The following is a 16,622-nucleotide window of genomic DNA, read 5'->3' on the forward strand; positions in this document are numbered from 1 at the left end:
CTAAGGCAAGTGAGAAAGAATTAAAAACTGGTTCTATTAACTGGAAGGATCCAGGGTAGACTTCTCTCTCTCTCTCTCTCTCTCTCTCTCTCTCTCTCTCTCTCTCTCTCTCTCTTCAATTCATTAGATCAGAGAACCATAAAATAGCAGACCAGAAGAAACCATCTGGTCCAACTCCATTTTACAGAAGAGGAAACTGAGTCCCAGAAAGATTAAGATGTTTTTCCAAGGCCACCCTCCAATTCAACAAGAAGTTATTAAGTTCCTATTTTGTACAGAGTATCTTACTAGACACAGAAAGAAACAAAGTTTAGATAAGCCCCAATCCCTGATCTCAAGGAACATAACGCTAAAAATGGAATGACACAAACTTCAACAACTATAATGTATATTTGTGATAAGAACATCAGAGAGGCACAGAACAAAGGACTGTGAGGTCTGAAGAGGAATGTACAAGGATGAAACAGGGAAGGCTTTGTGGAGGGCATGGCGTTAGAGTTGAGCTTTGAAGCATGGAGAGGCATGGCTTGACCTACAGAATAAGCAGCTAGCCTTGAAGACAGAAGACCTAGATACAAGCCTTCCTCCATACTGGCTGTGTGACCCTTGGCAAATCACTCAATATCTCAGTATTCTGGGCAAATCTTTAAGACTCAAGCCGCAGAGGGGGCAGCTAGGTGGCGCAGTGGATAAAGCACTAGCCCTAGATTCAGGAGGACCTGAGTTCAAATATGATCTCAGACACTTGACACTTACCAGCTGTGTGACCCTGGGCAAGTCACTCAACCCTCATTGCCTTGATAAAACAAAACAAACAAAAACAAAAAAAAAAGACTCAAGCCGCAGAGGTGTCAACGTGCACTGGCAGAGGGAGTTTACTCACCTGGGTGTTCCCTGTACCTGCATGATCACAGGTCCAACCTCCTATTCCTTTAAAACATGGGTAGACACTGGTGCTGTGTGTAATTTGTGAGAGTGTAGCCCAGGTTTATGAAAGAATGCTTCGTTGCTACTTTTAGAGAGAGCTAGGTTGCAGGATAGATAACTGGAGTCAGGAAGCCCCAAGTTCAAACCTGGCCTTGGCCCCTTACTAACTGTGTGATGCTGGGCAAGTCTCAACTTTTGCCCGCCATGGTTTCCTCATGTAAAATAGTACCTGCTTCCCAGGGTTACCGTGTCTTAAGTGAGATAACATTTGTAGAGCACTTTACATAAAGGCTAGCTAAATGACTTTTCTTAGTATTAATTCGATTAATTAATTTAATTAATTAATTAAAACCTGGGCAGAAATTCAACACAAGAGGGTCGCGGTTATAGAGAACATCGCGAGCAAAGGCACGGAGAGGGGAAAGCACCAGGCTTGTGGTGGGCGCCGAGAGTGAAAGGAGGCGAGTCCTAGGAAAGAGAAAGACCCAGACCTGGATCCAGGGACACCACAAGCGCCGGCTCCCAGCAGCAGAGGGCGCTGCATCCATCCAGAGGACAAGCCAGGCCCTGCCCTTGTCTAGCCCCGCCCCCTATCTGACCCGCCTCCGGACCGGCCCCGCCTCCAAATCAGCCCCGCCTCTACACTGGCCGCGCGTGACGTGACCCGGCGCTACGTCACACCCGGAAGCAGCGGCGGGTCTGCAGGCTCCCGGTTCTGTCGGTCAGTCTCCCTGTCTGGCTGGGCTCGGGCCGGCGGGCGAGTGCAGCGGAGCGAAGCCGGAACGGAGCCATGAGCGGGGAGCCCGGGGCCGAGCTTGCAGCGCCCCCTCCCGGGGAGCCCCTGCCCGGCAGCGGGGTCCGCATCGTGGTGGAGTACTGGTGAGGGGGGCGCTGGCGGGGGACCCTCCCCTCCTCCTGCCCCTGCCCTTTCTTCCTCCCCATCACCTCTTCCTTCTCCAGCGCCCCCTCCCCCTCCGCCGCCCCTCCCCTCCCTCTTTCCCCCTCCCCTTCTCTCTCCTCCATTCCTCCTCCCTCTCCTCTCCCTTCCCTTCTCCTCCATCCCTCTCTTCTCTTGGCCCTCCCTTTCTTTCCTGTATCTTTCATCCCTGCCCTCCCCTCTTCTCCCTCCATCCTTCCCCCTCATTCCTCCTCTCATCCTTCTCCCCTTACTTCTTCCTCCTCCCTTCTTTTACCCCTCCTGTCTTCCTCCCCTTCCTCATCCTTCCCCTCCATTCCTCTTATTCTTTTCTTTTTTAAAAATTATAAAAGTATTTTATTATTTTTCGGTTACATGTAGCAATAGTTTTCAACATTTGGGTTTTTTTGAGGCAGTTGGGGTTAAGTGACTTGCCCAGGGTCACACAGCTAGTAAGTGTTGTGTCTGAAGCTGGATTTGAACTCAGGTCCTCCTGAATCTAGGGCCGTTGCTCTATCCACTGCACCACCTAGCTGCCCCAACATTTGTTTTTATAAGATTTCTAGTTTCAAATTTTTCTCCCCCCCTCCCCAAGACAGCAGGTAATTTGATATAGGTTATATATGTACAATCACATTAAACATATTTCTGCATCAGTCATGTTATACTTTTCTTATTCTTTTCAACCCTCCTCTCCCTTCATTCTTCTCTTTTCTTTGTCCCTTCCATCCTCTTCACTCCCCTCCCTCTATCCTTCCAGTCGCCTTCCTTCATTTCTCCTCCCTTCTTCCTTCATTTCCTCTCCCCTCCCTTTATCTCTCCTTTCCCTTTATTTCCCCTCCCTTCACTTCTTTCTCCTCTCCTTCCCTTTCTTTATCTCCTCTCCCCTCATCCCTTTTCCCTCCTCTCATTTCCTCTCCCTTCCCTTCTCCTCATTTCATCTCCTTTCTCTCCATCTCTCCTTTCATCTTCTTCCCCTTCTCTTCCCTCAAAAACAAAACTCCCAAACTCTTGCTCCTGCAGCGAGCCCTGTGGGTTTGAGTCTACCTACCTGGAGCTGGCGAGTGCTGTGAAAGAAGAGTACCCTGGCATCGAGATTGAGTCACGCCTGGGGGGCACTGGTGAGGAGCATGGAGGGGAGGAGATATGGAAGAGGACCCATGAGACACTGGAGATGGGGCCAGGGCAAGGCTTGGATGTATTAGGAGAGAGGGAGGGGGTCTCCATCCAGGCCAATCCAGTCAGGATTCCCAAAGCCTCTGTAAGGCCCCAGAGATGCAAGGACAAAGGGAATCCAGGTGCCCGTCCCATGGGTTACTTCCCATCAAAAACCCTGTGCCACTTAGCCGGTGGGCATTGAGAGCTACTGTGGTGCAAAAGGCAGCTAGTCTGGGCAACTTAAGGGGGAAACTTTTCAAATTTAGCAAGATTGAGCCTCAGGTGACTGGAATAATAAAAAGTCAAGTTTATGGAGCCCTAAAGTGCTTTCCCTGGCATTATTTCCTTTGATTCCCCAACTGAGCCCCTGTGAGGGCTGGGTTTTGAACTCCATTGTACAGAGGAGAAAAATAAAGGTCCAGAGATTAAGTGCTAAAAGAGAACAATGTAGAATAATGAAAAGTTCTTTAGCACCCATTAGAGACTTGGTTCATATCTGGCCACCCCTACTTTGTGACCCTGGACAAATCATTTAACCTCCTTGAGGCTGTTTGCCCCTTTTTTAAAATGAAGAGGTCAAACACTGAGTGCCAAGGTCCCTTTTAGCTGCCTACAGTAAAGTATCTTTCCTAGGCAAACATCTGATTCAATTCAATAGACATTTATTAAATGCTTACTATGTGTCAGGCACTGTGCAAAAGACCATCCTGCCCTCAAGGAGCTTACAATCCAGTGGGAGAGACAACACGCAAACAAATAAACAAACAAGCTAAATACAGGATGGATAGGAAATTAACAAAAGGAAAGACTTCCTATAGAAACTGGGATTTTAGTTGGGACTTAAAGGAAGCCAAGGAAATCAGTAGTTGGGAGTGGAGTAGAGAGAGCATTCCAGGCATGGGACAGCCAGAGAAGATAGCTGGAGCCAAGATGACATGTCTTGTTCTTGGAGCAGCCAGGAGGCCAGTGTAGCTAATAAGTAGCAAATGTGGGCCTTAACCCCCGTCCCGGTCTTCTGGTGATAAGTACAGCACATGGGGAGGAGATCTGGGGTCCTCAATCACTCAACATACATATACATACCCTTCTACCCAAGTCTCTTTGTGGAGTGAGGCTGATTTTATTAAGTAGACGGCTTAGAGGAAGCATAAGGCAAGGGTGTGGTGCCAAGACACATCCAAGGTGTTTGTGGAATGGGGTTGAGTGGCCCTGGGTGGGGGTTGGAGGGACCTTTCCTGGCTCCTGATCTCTGACCCCTCAGACTGTTCCCCGCTTTCATCCCACCAGGAGCCTTTGAGATCGAGATCAATGGCCAGTTGGTCTTTTCCAAGCTGGAGAACGGGGGGTTTCCCTATGAAAAGGATGTGAGTAGCACAGGAATGGGGCTGAGGGAAGGGGACAATGGGTTGACCTGTTCCACACCCTATCACAAATCTCTTCTCTTCCCTCAGCTCATTGAGGCCATTCGAAGAGCCAGTAGTGGAGAACCTCTGGAAAAGATCACCAATAGCCGCCCCCCCTGTGTCATCCTGTGACCCTGCAAGGTCTGCAGTTCCCTCTCGGGCCAGGGCTCCTTCCCTATTCCCCTCTATCCTGGATGCCTCTTCCATATTGGGGTCCTCTCCATCTTAGCAAAAGCCTTCCTCCTTGGAGATTAGGATGAGCGAGCCGATTTCATTGACCAAGCATTGGTTCACCCCAACAACCCTCTTGGTCCTGTCACCTCTCTGCCCACCCCCTCTGTGCTGAGAGATCCCGACCAACTTCTTGGTGAAGCCAGGGGGCAAGAGCTTCGCAGATCCCAGGTACGAGCCTGGCTGCCACCTCCCCTAGAGAGGGGACGGTTTGGCCCAAGCTCAGAGTAGGGGGGAGAAACCACCCCAGCCCCCACCCCCAGTATTTCATGGAAACTTCTTATCTACAAATGCGTGTGTGCACACACACGCGCGCACACAGTGCCTCAAAGATGCCTGTACCCTCCCTCCCTTGGCAGTGCCAATGAGATGCCACCAAACTTCTAATTTATTTCTCCCATACAGCCCTACAACACATCCCCTTACTCTAGGGGATACACCAATTGTTGGCAATAAAGTGACACTGCTACTCTTTCTCCTCTGTGGTATATCCATCTTGAGGTTGGAGGTGATGTCTGGGCTCCCTCTGGGGGAGGTGCCTTCTCAGCTTAGGAAGTCATTCACTGGGAAGGAACAGAAAGGAACAAGGCAAGGGAAGGAGGGAAAATCCAAAACACGGAAAGCTGAGCTTCAGGGCCATCCCTCCCTATCTTAGTCCCTCCCCAGCACACACATTCAGTCCCACTCCAAAACACTAAGACACGACCCCTTTCCACCAGGAGATTGGAATCCTTATCCAGAAGCAGAGACTTGGCAGAGCTCAATCGCTTTCCTTCCCATCACATCCAATGGCCCCTTCACCAAGTTCTCCTATGCTTGGAGACCTTAGGGAAGGGACTTCTTCCCCTGTGAAGCTGCAATAGTGCTATTCCTTATTTGCTCGTGTCTTTATCGGTCCAGGCCTGTGATTTATTTCATCAGCATAGGGACTCCCCTGTGAAAGTTCCCTTCAACCATTGCAGTTCAGCAACTCGGCTCTAATTTAGAATCTCAGAGACTTGCCTGAAGTGCTTGAGAGTTTAGAATGACTTGCCTAAGGTCACACAGCTAGTATGTGTTACAGGTAAAACCGGAAAGTTGGACTCTATTCACTAAGCCACTTGGCTATCCCTCACATCTAAACTAAATCTAACTCTCTCCAGTCAAACAGTAGCCTTGTGCCTCCCAGGCTTTGTCTTGGAGAAGGGGTTTCAGGCCCTGTTGCTCACACACACACACACACACACACACACACACACACAGAGCCCATCATGGAGGGAACACCTAGTTCTTGTGGGCCCTGCCACCTGGCTCCAGCCCCTAGGACAGGGCCAGAGTGATGTATGTAAACTATGGGGACAAGGTAGGCGAAAGGTGCAGAGCGATCCCCAGATACAGGCCAGGAACCCGGCTGTTTTCCAAAATATATTTGCAGAGAAGATGGTATACCTCTTCTATACACTCTTCTCATTATTAAAAAAAAAAAGTAAGTTAGAAAAACAAATTCAAAGGAAACTATGTTCAAGGGATTCTGGAGGTCCTTCCCCAGAAATTCCCCATTGCCATCTCATTGTCCATTTGGGGCAGAAACAAGTCAGTCAGGTGCTCAGACTCTGGAGATGAGAGGACATTGTCTCTGAGTGTGTGCCTTTTTTTCCCCTTTTTTTTTTTTTCCTCTTTTTTTCTCTTTTTTCTTTTTTTTTTTTTTTTGGCAGGGCCATGGGGGTTAAGTGACTTGACCAGGGTCACACAGCTAGTAAGTGTCAAGTGTCTGAGGCCGAATTTGAATTCAGGTCCTCCTGAATCCAGAGCTGGTGCTTTATCCACTGCGCCACCTAGCTGCCCCCTGTGTATGCCTTTTCTCAGTGTCCCTTTGGGGACATCTTCTCTGATGCCCCTTACAGTGGTAACCCTCGCTGGGGGAGCCAGGAGGGGGAGGAGCAGGAGACAGCCTGGGACACACGTCCAGTAGTGAAAGCTGACCATGTCCACCTGAACCATAGTCATGTTCCAAACTAAGATTCCAGTCTAGGTGTCTGGAGCTCAGAAACCAATAAATATTCCCCCAGCAAGGGACTGGGGCCTTGAGAGCTGCCGGAAAAGGAACAGGCAATGTGACAGTAGCAATCCAGACTTCTGTCTGTTGTTAGACAATCCCGCTTCTCACTCTGACCAGACAGGGAGTCTGAGGGTTACTCCCCAACATAATAAGTGCAAGGCAGGGTTACAAGGGATCTCTGCATATAGGCCTTCCAGAGATCATACAGTCATATTCAAACCCATGTACTCAGGGTTCTCAGCTGTGGGAGTCCCTGCAAAGCCATTAGGGGCAGCCCCTCGATCGGGATGATCCTGGTCCCAGTAGTAGAGGTTGTCAAAGGCTGGGCTGAAGGCAGTTGGGGAAAGGTGGAGAGGACCCCCTCCGTGGGGGGCCAAGTACTCAGGGTTCTCCACAGCTGCCGCAAAGGTAAATGTGTCTTTCACCACTCCATTCTTGCCTGGAGGAGGCAACTTGGGGCGTTCCAGAGTGGAGTTGGATGGCTGAGGAGGAGTCAGGGTCCCCTCCAGGGGTGAAGGGGGTGATAGGTGCACATCTGGCTGGTTCACGTATTCTGAAATGTTGGAGATAAAAAGATCATGTGTCAAGGAAATTGGACCATACAACCCTACAACCACATCTTCCTCTCTAAGGGAGTACTTAGACCTTGGCTCCCTCCAGAACTCCTAGCTAAAACCCTCTAAGAAGAAAACTCAGAATTTGAGCTCCCTGGTCAGGGTATGCATACCAGGTAGGGGGTCACAGGCAGGTGGCACAATATAGCCATCCATCTCAGAGGGCAGTTGTCCCGTGGGATCTTCACTGTAGCGTTGCAGGGGGCTGAGGTCTCGAGGTGGGAGTCCTATTAGCCCCTTAGGGCTCCCTCCAGGGTCCCCATTAAACACATCTGAACCAGTCCCTTCCCAGGGCTCTGTTGAAGACTGGAGAGTGTCATCTGCTGAGCCATCTAGCCCTCCTGGTAGCTCCCCGCCGCTCTGGGGGCAAGAATAGGAGGGTATCATAAGGGTGTGCATGAAGATTACCATGTGGGGAGCACAGTCATTCTTGGCTGAAGGCCCGAGATGAGAACATAGCCTGGGAACAGGTTGGGGTGCCCTTGCCAAGGGGTATTGTCCCCACCCCTTACCCTTGTAGAAGAACTTCTGTGTCTTCGGTGGGCAGTGCCCCCCAGGTCTGGAGCCAGGGGAGGTTCAGGGCAGAAGAAGCCTTGCTGGGGCACCAGGTACTCTTCTGCATCCACCAAGTCACCCATGTCGTCTTCTTCCAACAGTGAGCGGTAGAAAGTGCTGTCCATGGGGCTGGCTGGGCCGGAATCCTCATTCTAGTGGGGAAATGGGACAATCACGCTAACCCTTGCACCCACATGATTGTCCCCATTATGATGTGAAGTTGGGTGAGTGAGGTTTCGTTGGGGAAGAAAGGTCAGAAAACCTGACACAAGGTAGATGATGCTGCAGAGTTTTATGGAGGAAATGCTAGCTGTAGGGATGAGGGATTGGGGAGGAGAAAGGGGAGGATGTGATGAGTTCTAAGGAAAATCCTGGGATAGGAGGCATGAGGGTGGAGTTCAGGAGTTCTGCTGTTCAGTCTTGCCCTCTTTCCTGTGTGGACAGGGAGCTTAGGGGGACAGGGACGCATCCTGCTGGCAGGTTGGTGTCCTAGTACCTGGATGACCACAAAGCGCTGAGGATCTCGGGCCATTCGTGAGAATTCAGTAACTAGTTCCCGGAACCGAGGACGACACTCAGAGTCTATCATCCAACCTGTCACAGGAGAGAAAAAAGGGGCCCCCTCAACAACCCAAGAATTCCATCCGCTTGTCGGGGAGAGGAAGCTGCTTCACAGTGTTTGAGCTATCCTTTGGGCCAGACCTTCCTCTTACTTGCATTCAAGTCTCTCTGTGTCTTGAGTTCAAACCCTGGCTCTGCTACTGGCCGTGTGAGTGTGGGCAAGTCTCTGGGCCATACTTGGCTCATCCACAAAGTGAAGGGGGTTTGATTGGATGATCTACAAAGGTCCCTTCTAGCTCAAAATCATTTTTTTAGGATTTGAAAAACTATACATATATATCTTTTTAAAATTTATTTGTTTTCCCTCTCTCATTTGATCTGCACAATAAGCCTGGGGGTTGCCATCCTAGTGCCCCTTTTTTCTTATAAGGAAACTGAAATGTTAATAAACCTGCAGAAGCTACTCTGGATTTGTCCTTTATTCAGTACATCCTAATGAGCGCCTTCTGAAGATCCTAGTTCAAGTCCTTGTTCCCATGACGACTAGCCATGTCACCCATCAGGTAGCTTTTCTGAGCCTCAATTTCCTCCTCTTTTAACTAAGGGTAATAACAACACCTCTACTCTTGAGCCCACAGGAATATAGGGAAGAACATGCGCCACTAACCGTCATGTTCTCTATAAATGTGACTAATGCATCCTTATGATTAGAATTATGGGGGGCAGCTAGGCAGCACAGTGGATAGAGCACCAGCCCTGGAGTCAGGAGGAACTGAGTTCAAATCTGACCTCAGACACTTGACACTTACTAGCTGTGTGACCCTGGGCAAGTCACTTAACCCCAATTGCCTCACCAAAAAAAAAAAATTATGGTCTAGTCTCCTACATTTGACCATGATCATGTAGACATCAATGGTGCAGATGGGGGGCTGTGGCAGCCGATCCCCCTGCTCCAGCAGGTCCGGAATCTCTCGGGCAGGTATACCCTCATATGGTTTAGCCCCAAAGGTCATCAGTTCCCACACTGTCACCCCTAAGAAGAGAGGGAGAGAGAGGTCATTAGAATAGTGGGAATGGGTGTAGTCCCTGAGGCCCAAGTTTGGTTGGGGGTGGGGTGGGTTGGTATAGGCAAAGAAGGGAAGGATAGGGGTGGTATGTATGGATAGAATGTAATCTTCCCTGTTCATCCCTTCGCATCAGGAGAGAAAAGGATCAGGCATGGTCTGGAGTCTGGGGGCCTAGCATCCTGAGGTAATGCCAAGGATGCAAAAGGACATTCTCAGGGGGCAGCTGGGTGGCCCAGTGGATAAAGCACTGGCTCTGCATTCAGGAGGACCTGAGTTCAAATCTGGCTTCAGACACTTTACACTTACTAGCTGTGACCCTGGGCAAGTCACTTAACCCCAATTGCCCCAGAGGGAAAAAAAAAGGACATTCTCTGCCCATACCTATTTTAGCATCAGTTGAGTAGCATTAGTTGACTAGGGTGGAAATAAAAGGGAAATTGACCTCAGCCATTCCCACTTGTTATTTCCACCAGATTTGAGGACCAGGTTTCACCCTCCTTGAGTGTAGGGGTAATGAGTAATGGTCCCACTCATCTAGCTCCTTTGTGTCCTTATACCACAGTCCCCTCCCACCCCACTCAGCACTTGGTGCCAGGAAGATCTGAATTCAAGTTTTTCCTCTCACATATTCTAGATGTGTGACCCTGGAAAAATCACTTAACCCCTCAATGCTCTAGGGAACTTTCTATAAAGCTTCAGAGAAAGTGTTAATCTACTTGAATGGAGGAAGTGTCCTGTTTGGGGAGTTCCTTTTATTCATGAAATCACAGGTACAATGCCAATCCTACCACTCCCCAAATCCATCTCTCTTCTTACCACCAACTTCATGCCCTTTTCTTTCCCATGTTCCTATAATTTTGCAACATCAAATTAGAATAAATCACAACATTTAACAAATGATGTATTCCTTAAATGTTTATTAACATCACTTCTTCACCTGCCAGCTAGGTGGCGCAATGGATAGAGCATTGGGCCTGCAGTTGGGAAGTCGTGAGTCCAAATGTGGCCTGAGACACTTATTAGCCATGTGGTCCTGCCTGGCAAGCCACTTAACCTCTCTCTGCCTCAGTTTTCTCAACTCTAAAGTGGGTATAATAATAGCACCCACTTCCCAGGACTGTTATGAGGATCTAAGAAGATATTTATAAAGCACTTAGCACACCAGCACATCGTAGGTGCTTCATGAATCCTGGTTTCCTTCCTTCCATTGGCTTCTCAACTCCGGGGCAATCAGACCACCCTCCTGTGGGATACTCTCTCCTCACTCTGCTTTGGTGTTGCTGCTCCCTCTTGACTATCTCTGGCTGCTCTTCCCCAATCTCCTTTGTTGGTTCACCATCACTGTCAATGCCCCCCATGGCCCTGTCCTGGGTCCTCTTGTCTTCTCTCTCAACACCCTTGGTCATCTCCTCCGTTCTCATAGGTTCAATTATCATCTCTATAGATGATTCCCACATCTATATATCCAGGCCTAACCTCTCTCCTGAATTCAAGTCTCATATTACTAACTACACACCTCCAATTGGCTGTGCTGCCGACACATTAAACTCATTATGTTCAAAACTGATCTCATTTCTCCCCATCCCCACCCTGAAACCTCCCCCACCTCCAAATTTTCCTAGTTCTGTTAAGGGCTCCAATCTCCTTCCAGCCAACTAGGTCTACAACCTCCCCTCTTCCCTCTACCTTATCCCTACACTCAGTGACTCAATTCTGCCTCCACAGCATCCTTTGCATCTGTGGTGCAGGAGGTTGAGTCATGGATCTGGACTTGGAAAGATCTGAATTCAAATACAGATTCAAACATGTACTGGCTGTGTGACCTTGGGCAAATCATTTAACGTTTCTGGGCCTTGGATTCCTCCTGTGTACAATGATGGAGGATGGGCCTTTCAAAATGGTCCTTAATGGGGCAGCTAGGTGGTGCAGTGGATAGAGCACCAGCCCTGGAATCAGGAGTACCTGAGTTCAAATCCAGCCTCAGACACTTAATACTTATTAGCTGTGTGACCCTGGGCAAATCACTTAACCCCAATTGCCTCACTAAAAAAAAAAAAATGGTCCTTACCTCTGTCCCCTTCTCCCCACTCACAGTTACGACCCTAGTTCAGATCCCTTGACAACACTGCTGTAAGAACTTCCTAGTTGATGGCCCTGCTTTTGTTCTCTTCCCTTTTCCAATACACAGCTCGCAATACAGTTTTCCCCAAGTACAAGTTACTACCCGGCTGAAAAACAGGCCCAGAGATTAAGTGATTTGCCAGAGTCCCCTATAACCCTCCTGAAGTCAAAGTGCAGCCCTCCATCAGTAGGAGAGTTTGACTCTCTCACCATAGCTCCATACATCGCTCTGATGGGTGAATCTTCGGCAGAGAATGGATTCCAGAGCCATCCACTTGATGGGGACCTGCATGGGGATGAGAGTCAGCACAGCCCATCTGTTCCTGAGGCTGGATTGGAGATCCTGTTTCTTGTTTCTTCTAGGAAGGCAGCTGTGTCTCTCCCTCCCATGCCCACCCTCTCCAGCCCCTTCACCTTGCCCCCATCTGCGTGGTATTCCGTCTCATCAATGTCCAAGAGCCTTGCGAGTCCAAAGTCAGTGATCTTGACATGGTTGGGACTTTTGACAAGCACGTTTCTGGCAGCCAGGTCCCTGTGTACTAGCCGAACCTCCTCCAGGTAGTTCATGCCCTGGGATTAAAAGCAGGGGACTGCACTTGATTTCTGTAGGACTTCTTGTCCCAGTCCCACTTTCTCCAGATAATTCTCCTCCCTGCCTAGTTCTGGAGGCACAGGTCTGACCCTGGTGAATGCTCCCTCACCTCCCATAGGCCTACCAACTCAACCACAGTTTACAAATCCATGGCTTTCTCCCTGCAGGCTCAGCCCCCTAGGCAGTGGTGGGGAGAGGAATGGAGGGCGCATGTTTGAGTCCATTCATGGAGGTCTTGGGGAAGCTGGGAACATGACCGTACCTTAGCAATCTGCACACACCAGTTGAGTAGGTCCTGGGAGCAGAGCCGCCCTCGGTTTTCACGAACGTGGTCCAGGAGGCAGCCATAGGGCATAAGTTGGGTCACCAGCTGCACCGTGGATGTCAGGCAGATGCCCAGAAGGCGAGATACATATGGAGAGCCGACACCTGCCATCACATAGGCTTCCTAGAGGCCCAAGAGATACTTAGAAGGGGATAGGGATCCCCTACACATACATAGACCCCATCCCCACCATGACACTGATGAGTCTATATCTGTGAGGAGGAGCAGAACTGAGGGAGGTTGCTCTAAACCTCACCCCACAGAGAAGGAGAAAGAAGCCAAAGAATAGCTTATGTGACTGGAATCAAGGACGAAGAGCTAGAAGCTATCTTTGAGATCATGGAAGCCAACTTCCTCCCCATTTCACAGAGGAGGAAACTGAGGCACAGAGAGACTGAGTCACTTGCCAAAGTCACACTAATCTGGCTTAGCAATGACAAAATTCCAACTCGGTCTTCTGAATCAAAATTCAGTCTTCTTCTCTGAGTCCTGACTTTTTTCCCCAAAGGGTCCCTGTTGTATACCACATCTTGGGGCTGGGGAGTGGAACAGGGAAAAACCTTACATCCAAAATCTCCTTGTTGGCTTTGGGGGATGTGTTTTCCCTCAACACCTTGATAGCCACTGGGATCTTCACACTTTCACCATCAGGGATCCAAATACCCTGGGCAGGGGTAGAAGAGAGGGAATGTGTGAGTTGGAAAGGAAAGATCAACCCCAACCCTGTTTTCTATCCCTCTAAAAACCCCTCTGACCCCTTGTCAACTCTTGATTTTACCCCTAGGGCTTTGGTTCTTAGGAACTTACCCTATTGCCTTATCAATAGGCCAATCAATTAAACAAGCATTTTCCAAGTTCCTATTATGTATGTGTTCAAGACTGTGGAGATAAAAGTCCCTGCTCTCATTGCCCGGCCAAAAATAAAATAAAGTGAGGTGATTGGGGTTAAGTGACTTGCCCAGGGTCACACAGCTAGTAAGTGTCAAGTGTCTGAGGCCGGACTTGAACTCAGGTACTCCTGACTCCAGGGCCGGTGCTCTATCCACTGCAGCACCTAGCTGCCCCCAGAGTCATTTTTATATGATAAATCTGGAAAGGTAGGCTGGAGTGAGATGGTGAAAGGACTTAAATACCAAATAAAAGGGTTCCGATTTTATCCTTGAGACAATGAGGGAGTCATTGAAGATTTTTGAAGCTGGGGTGTGACACGGTCATACCTCTTCTTATTGATTTTTTTTTGCATGGGGCAATGAGGGTTAAGTGACTTGCCCAGGGTCACATAGCTAGTAAGTGTCAAGTGTCTGAGGCCAGATTTGAACTCAGGTACTCCTGACTCCAGGGCCAGTGCTTTATCCACTGCGCCACCCCAGCTGCCCCCGGTCATACCTCTTCTTTAGGAAAAATCCGTTTGCTAGCTGTGTGGAGAATGGGCTGGAGAAAGGAGAGGCATGAGGAAGGGAGCCTAATACAACAGTCCAGGGTGGGCAGTGAAGAGGGCGGCGATTGTATGGGTGGAGAGAAGGGACAGATGTGAGACTGTTATGGAGATAGGATTGATGAGACAGTGCGATAGCCTCATCCCCTTTTAGTGCTGCTCTCATGCCTCTTCCTTTTTTTTCTTTTTCTTTTTTTTTTTTAGTGAGGCAATGGTGGTTAAGTGACTTGTCCAGGGTCACACAGCTAGTAAGTGTCAAGTGTCTGAGGCCAGATTTGAACTCAGGTACTCCTGACTCCAGGGCCAGTGCTTTATCCACTGCGCCACCTAGCTGTCCCCATGCCTCTTCCAAGATCCTTCCTTGGCCTGGGCAAACCTCCTCCTACACTTTGGCCTCCACCCCTTCTGGGCCCTGCCTGAGTCAGCCCTTCCTCACCTTGTAGACTGTGCCAAAAGCCCCAGAACCGAGGACTTTCACCTTCCTCAGCTCAGTCTCTTTCAGGATCCGCATCTGAGCTTGATTGGGCAATGCTCCGCTAGGTGTCAAGGGCTCCACCAGCTAGGGATGCAAGGGAGGTTGTCACAGCCTGCTTGGTCATCATGCCTGCCAAGGTGATAGGTCCATCTGCCCCCTTGGCTCCCTCCTTGACTCACCTCAGTCTCCTGCAGCAACCTTCTCATGGTGTGTTTCCGTTCCTGCTGCTTCCGACGCTTAATGAGGACACCAACGACCAAGCCTAGGACGAGGATCAGGAACACACCAACAACCCCAGCGATGATGGAGGTCAAGGGGCTGGAGGGAGACAGGGGAGCAGGTGGGAGGGAGGTGAGATCATACCTACCAGGCCCCATAATAGCAGCAACTTCTTGGGTGTGTGAAGGAGGGTGGGGGTGGGGGTGGGGGGGTTACTGGGCTGGGCTATTTGGATGATGGGGTGACAGAACCTGAGGATCAAAGGTGGCTGCTTGGGCTTCTGTAGGTAGGAACAATGAAAGTGAAAGGTCTTCTGCGGTGGGAGCAGGAAGTTTGGCTGGGAGAAGGTCATTGTATATTGTTGGCGTCCAGGGGAAGCCATCCTTGGGCCCAGTGCCCCTTCCATGAACAAGACAAGGGAGTTCTGGGAGCCAAACACACCTGAGTTTCTGCTCAGCAGGACAGCCTTTCTCGTCCAGTACAGTACATCTGCAGGAAAAGATATGTTAGCCTGGGAATCCCCAACACTGGAAGGACGCTCCCCACCCCAAGCACCACCATCTGTCCCCCCTTCTCTGACCTACAGTAGAGGGGATGGGAATTAGGGTAAGAAGAGCACATTTTCTCACCCCAGTCTTTAAAAAGAAGTCTCAAGGGAGTCAGCGCAGAGAGCAATGTCCTTTCACAATAAATTTCAGAGAATTACCTCTCCCCCCAACACAGACTTCTCCCCAACACTACAGTAAATGTCCCCCAACTCACGAGTGGGTACAGTTGGTGGGGCAGATCTGGCAAATGCCATCCTCATCTGGGTACTTCCAAATAGGTATGAAGGAGAGGTCGAGCTTCACCCCACTTGGGCATCGGGCCACACAGGTAGGGGGGTCCTTGAAGTTTGCACAGGCTACACATTTGTCAGCCTCCTAAGAGTACAGAGAAGGAAGGGTTGTGGGAGAAGAGGCAATGATGTCCAGGCAGGGGGGTTGGCCTTGAGAGAGGGGAGAGTGTATAGGGACACACAGTCAGGGAAGAAAGCCAGGTTACTTTTCCTTTAGAAAAATGAAGCCTCACCTTGGGACTCTCAGAGCCTCCCTCAGCCTAGCAATTCCCCAGACCCAGCACAAACATCAGACTGTCCTGTTAATCATGTTAATCATTAAAAACCAGTGAGTTTTATCAGTATTGATCTTCTTTCCACTGATGGGAAGGCTGAGAAAACCAAGGCCAGATGCCAGGCCAACTGCCAAGCACCAGGCCAGCCAGGAGCACCCCCCTTCTCATGACCAACACCACAAAACTAGGTCACTTCCTCCTCCAACCTCTTCTCATCTATAATCTCTGGGGGCAAAATCGTCTTCTTGTCAAGGCCAACCAACCCTTCTCTCTGCCCTTGACTCTGTTACCTCCCATGTCCTCCCATAGTGGACCCCTTTGATCATTCCTTTTCTCTTCTTCACACTCTCCTTATCTACAGGCTCCTGCCCCATTGCCTACAAACAGGCCCAGGTCTTAAAAAAACCCTCTACATGACCCTTTCAACCCCATCATGCTTGTCTTTTGAAAGCCAAGATTCTAACAAAACTACTCACCTCCCACTTCTCAACCCTTTGCTTTCTGGCTTCTTAGCCCATAACTCTACTCTCAACAAGGTCACCCCTAATCTCCTGACTGCTAATTTCAAAGTTCTGTTTTCCCCTCTTGACTTCGCGGCAGCTTTTGACACTGTTCACAATCCCCTCCTCCAGGATACTCCAGGCGCTGGCTGTTCTCTCCTAATTCTCTTCTTTCTGTCGGATCCATCTCAAGTCTCCTTTGTGGGGTCATCAAAGCTCTTCTCACCCCTCCTCAGGCCCAGCATATCTCCAAGGCTCTCTCCTGAGCCTTCCTCTGTGTACATGTCTCTCTGTCTCTTTCCCTGAGTGTATCTGTCTCTTTCTTTGTGTCTCTCCATCTCTGTCTCTCTCCATTCTCTTAGTGGTCTGTCT

At 49.6% G+C, this 16,622-nt stretch overlaps 2 protein-coding genes across 2 annotated transcripts in view; one reads left to right on the forward strand and one right to left on the reverse strand.

Moving 5' to 3' along the window:
- Nucleotides 1-1,593: 1,593 nt before the first annotated feature.
- On the forward strand, nucleotides 1,594-5,109 carry MIEN1 (migration and invasion enhancer 1). Its single transcript, XM_044001723.1, has 4 exons — nucleotides 1,594-1,806; nucleotides 2,867-2,964; nucleotides 4,289-4,365; nucleotides 4,453-5,109. The coding sequence occupies exons 1-4, from the start codon at nucleotides 1,718-1,720 to the stop codon at nucleotides 4,534-4,536; spliced, it is 348 nt and encodes a 115-aa protein (XP_043857658.1). The 5' UTR covers nucleotides 1,594-1,717; the 3' UTR covers nucleotides 4,537-5,109.
- A 917-nt stretch (nucleotides 5,110-6,026) lies between these two features.
- The window catches only part of ERBB2 (erb-b2 receptor tyrosine kinase 2), a 34,042-nt gene continuing 23,446 nt past the window's right edge, over nucleotides 6,027-16,622 (reverse strand). Inside the window, exons 15-27 of the mRNA XM_044001722.1 lie at nucleotides 15,400-15,560; nucleotides 15,079-15,126; nucleotides 14,598-14,736; nucleotides 14,380-14,502; nucleotides 13,074-13,172; nucleotides 12,446-12,631; nucleotides 12,006-12,161; nucleotides 11,802-11,877; nucleotides 9,290-9,436; nucleotides 8,339-8,436; nucleotides 7,800-7,994; nucleotides 7,401-7,647; nucleotides 6,027-7,226 (exon numbers count right to left, since the gene is read on the reverse strand). Coding sequence (XP_043857657.1) covers nucleotides 6,874-7,226; nucleotides 7,401-7,647; nucleotides 7,800-7,994; nucleotides 8,339-8,436; nucleotides 9,290-9,436; nucleotides 11,802-11,877; nucleotides 12,006-12,161; nucleotides 12,446-12,631; nucleotides 13,074-13,172; nucleotides 14,380-14,502; nucleotides 14,598-14,736; nucleotides 15,079-15,126; nucleotides 15,400-15,560 — 2,028 coding nt within the window. The 3' untranslated portion in view covers nucleotides 6,027-6,873. The remainder of the gene's footprint in view (nucleotides 7,227-7,400; nucleotides 7,648-7,799; nucleotides 7,995-8,338; nucleotides 8,437-9,289; nucleotides 9,437-11,801; nucleotides 11,878-12,005; nucleotides 12,162-12,445; nucleotides 12,632-13,073; nucleotides 13,173-14,379; nucleotides 14,503-14,597; nucleotides 14,737-15,078; nucleotides 15,127-15,399; nucleotides 15,561-16,622) is intronic.

The sequence above is a fragment of the Dromiciops gliroides genome, chromosome 4 (assembly GCF_019393635.1).
Source record: "Dromiciops gliroides isolate mDroGli1 chromosome 4, mDroGli1.pri, whole genome shotgun sequence".
NCBI classification, from domain to species: Eukaryota; Metazoa; Chordata; class Mammalia; order Microbiotheria; family Microbiotheriidae; genus Dromiciops; species Dromiciops gliroides.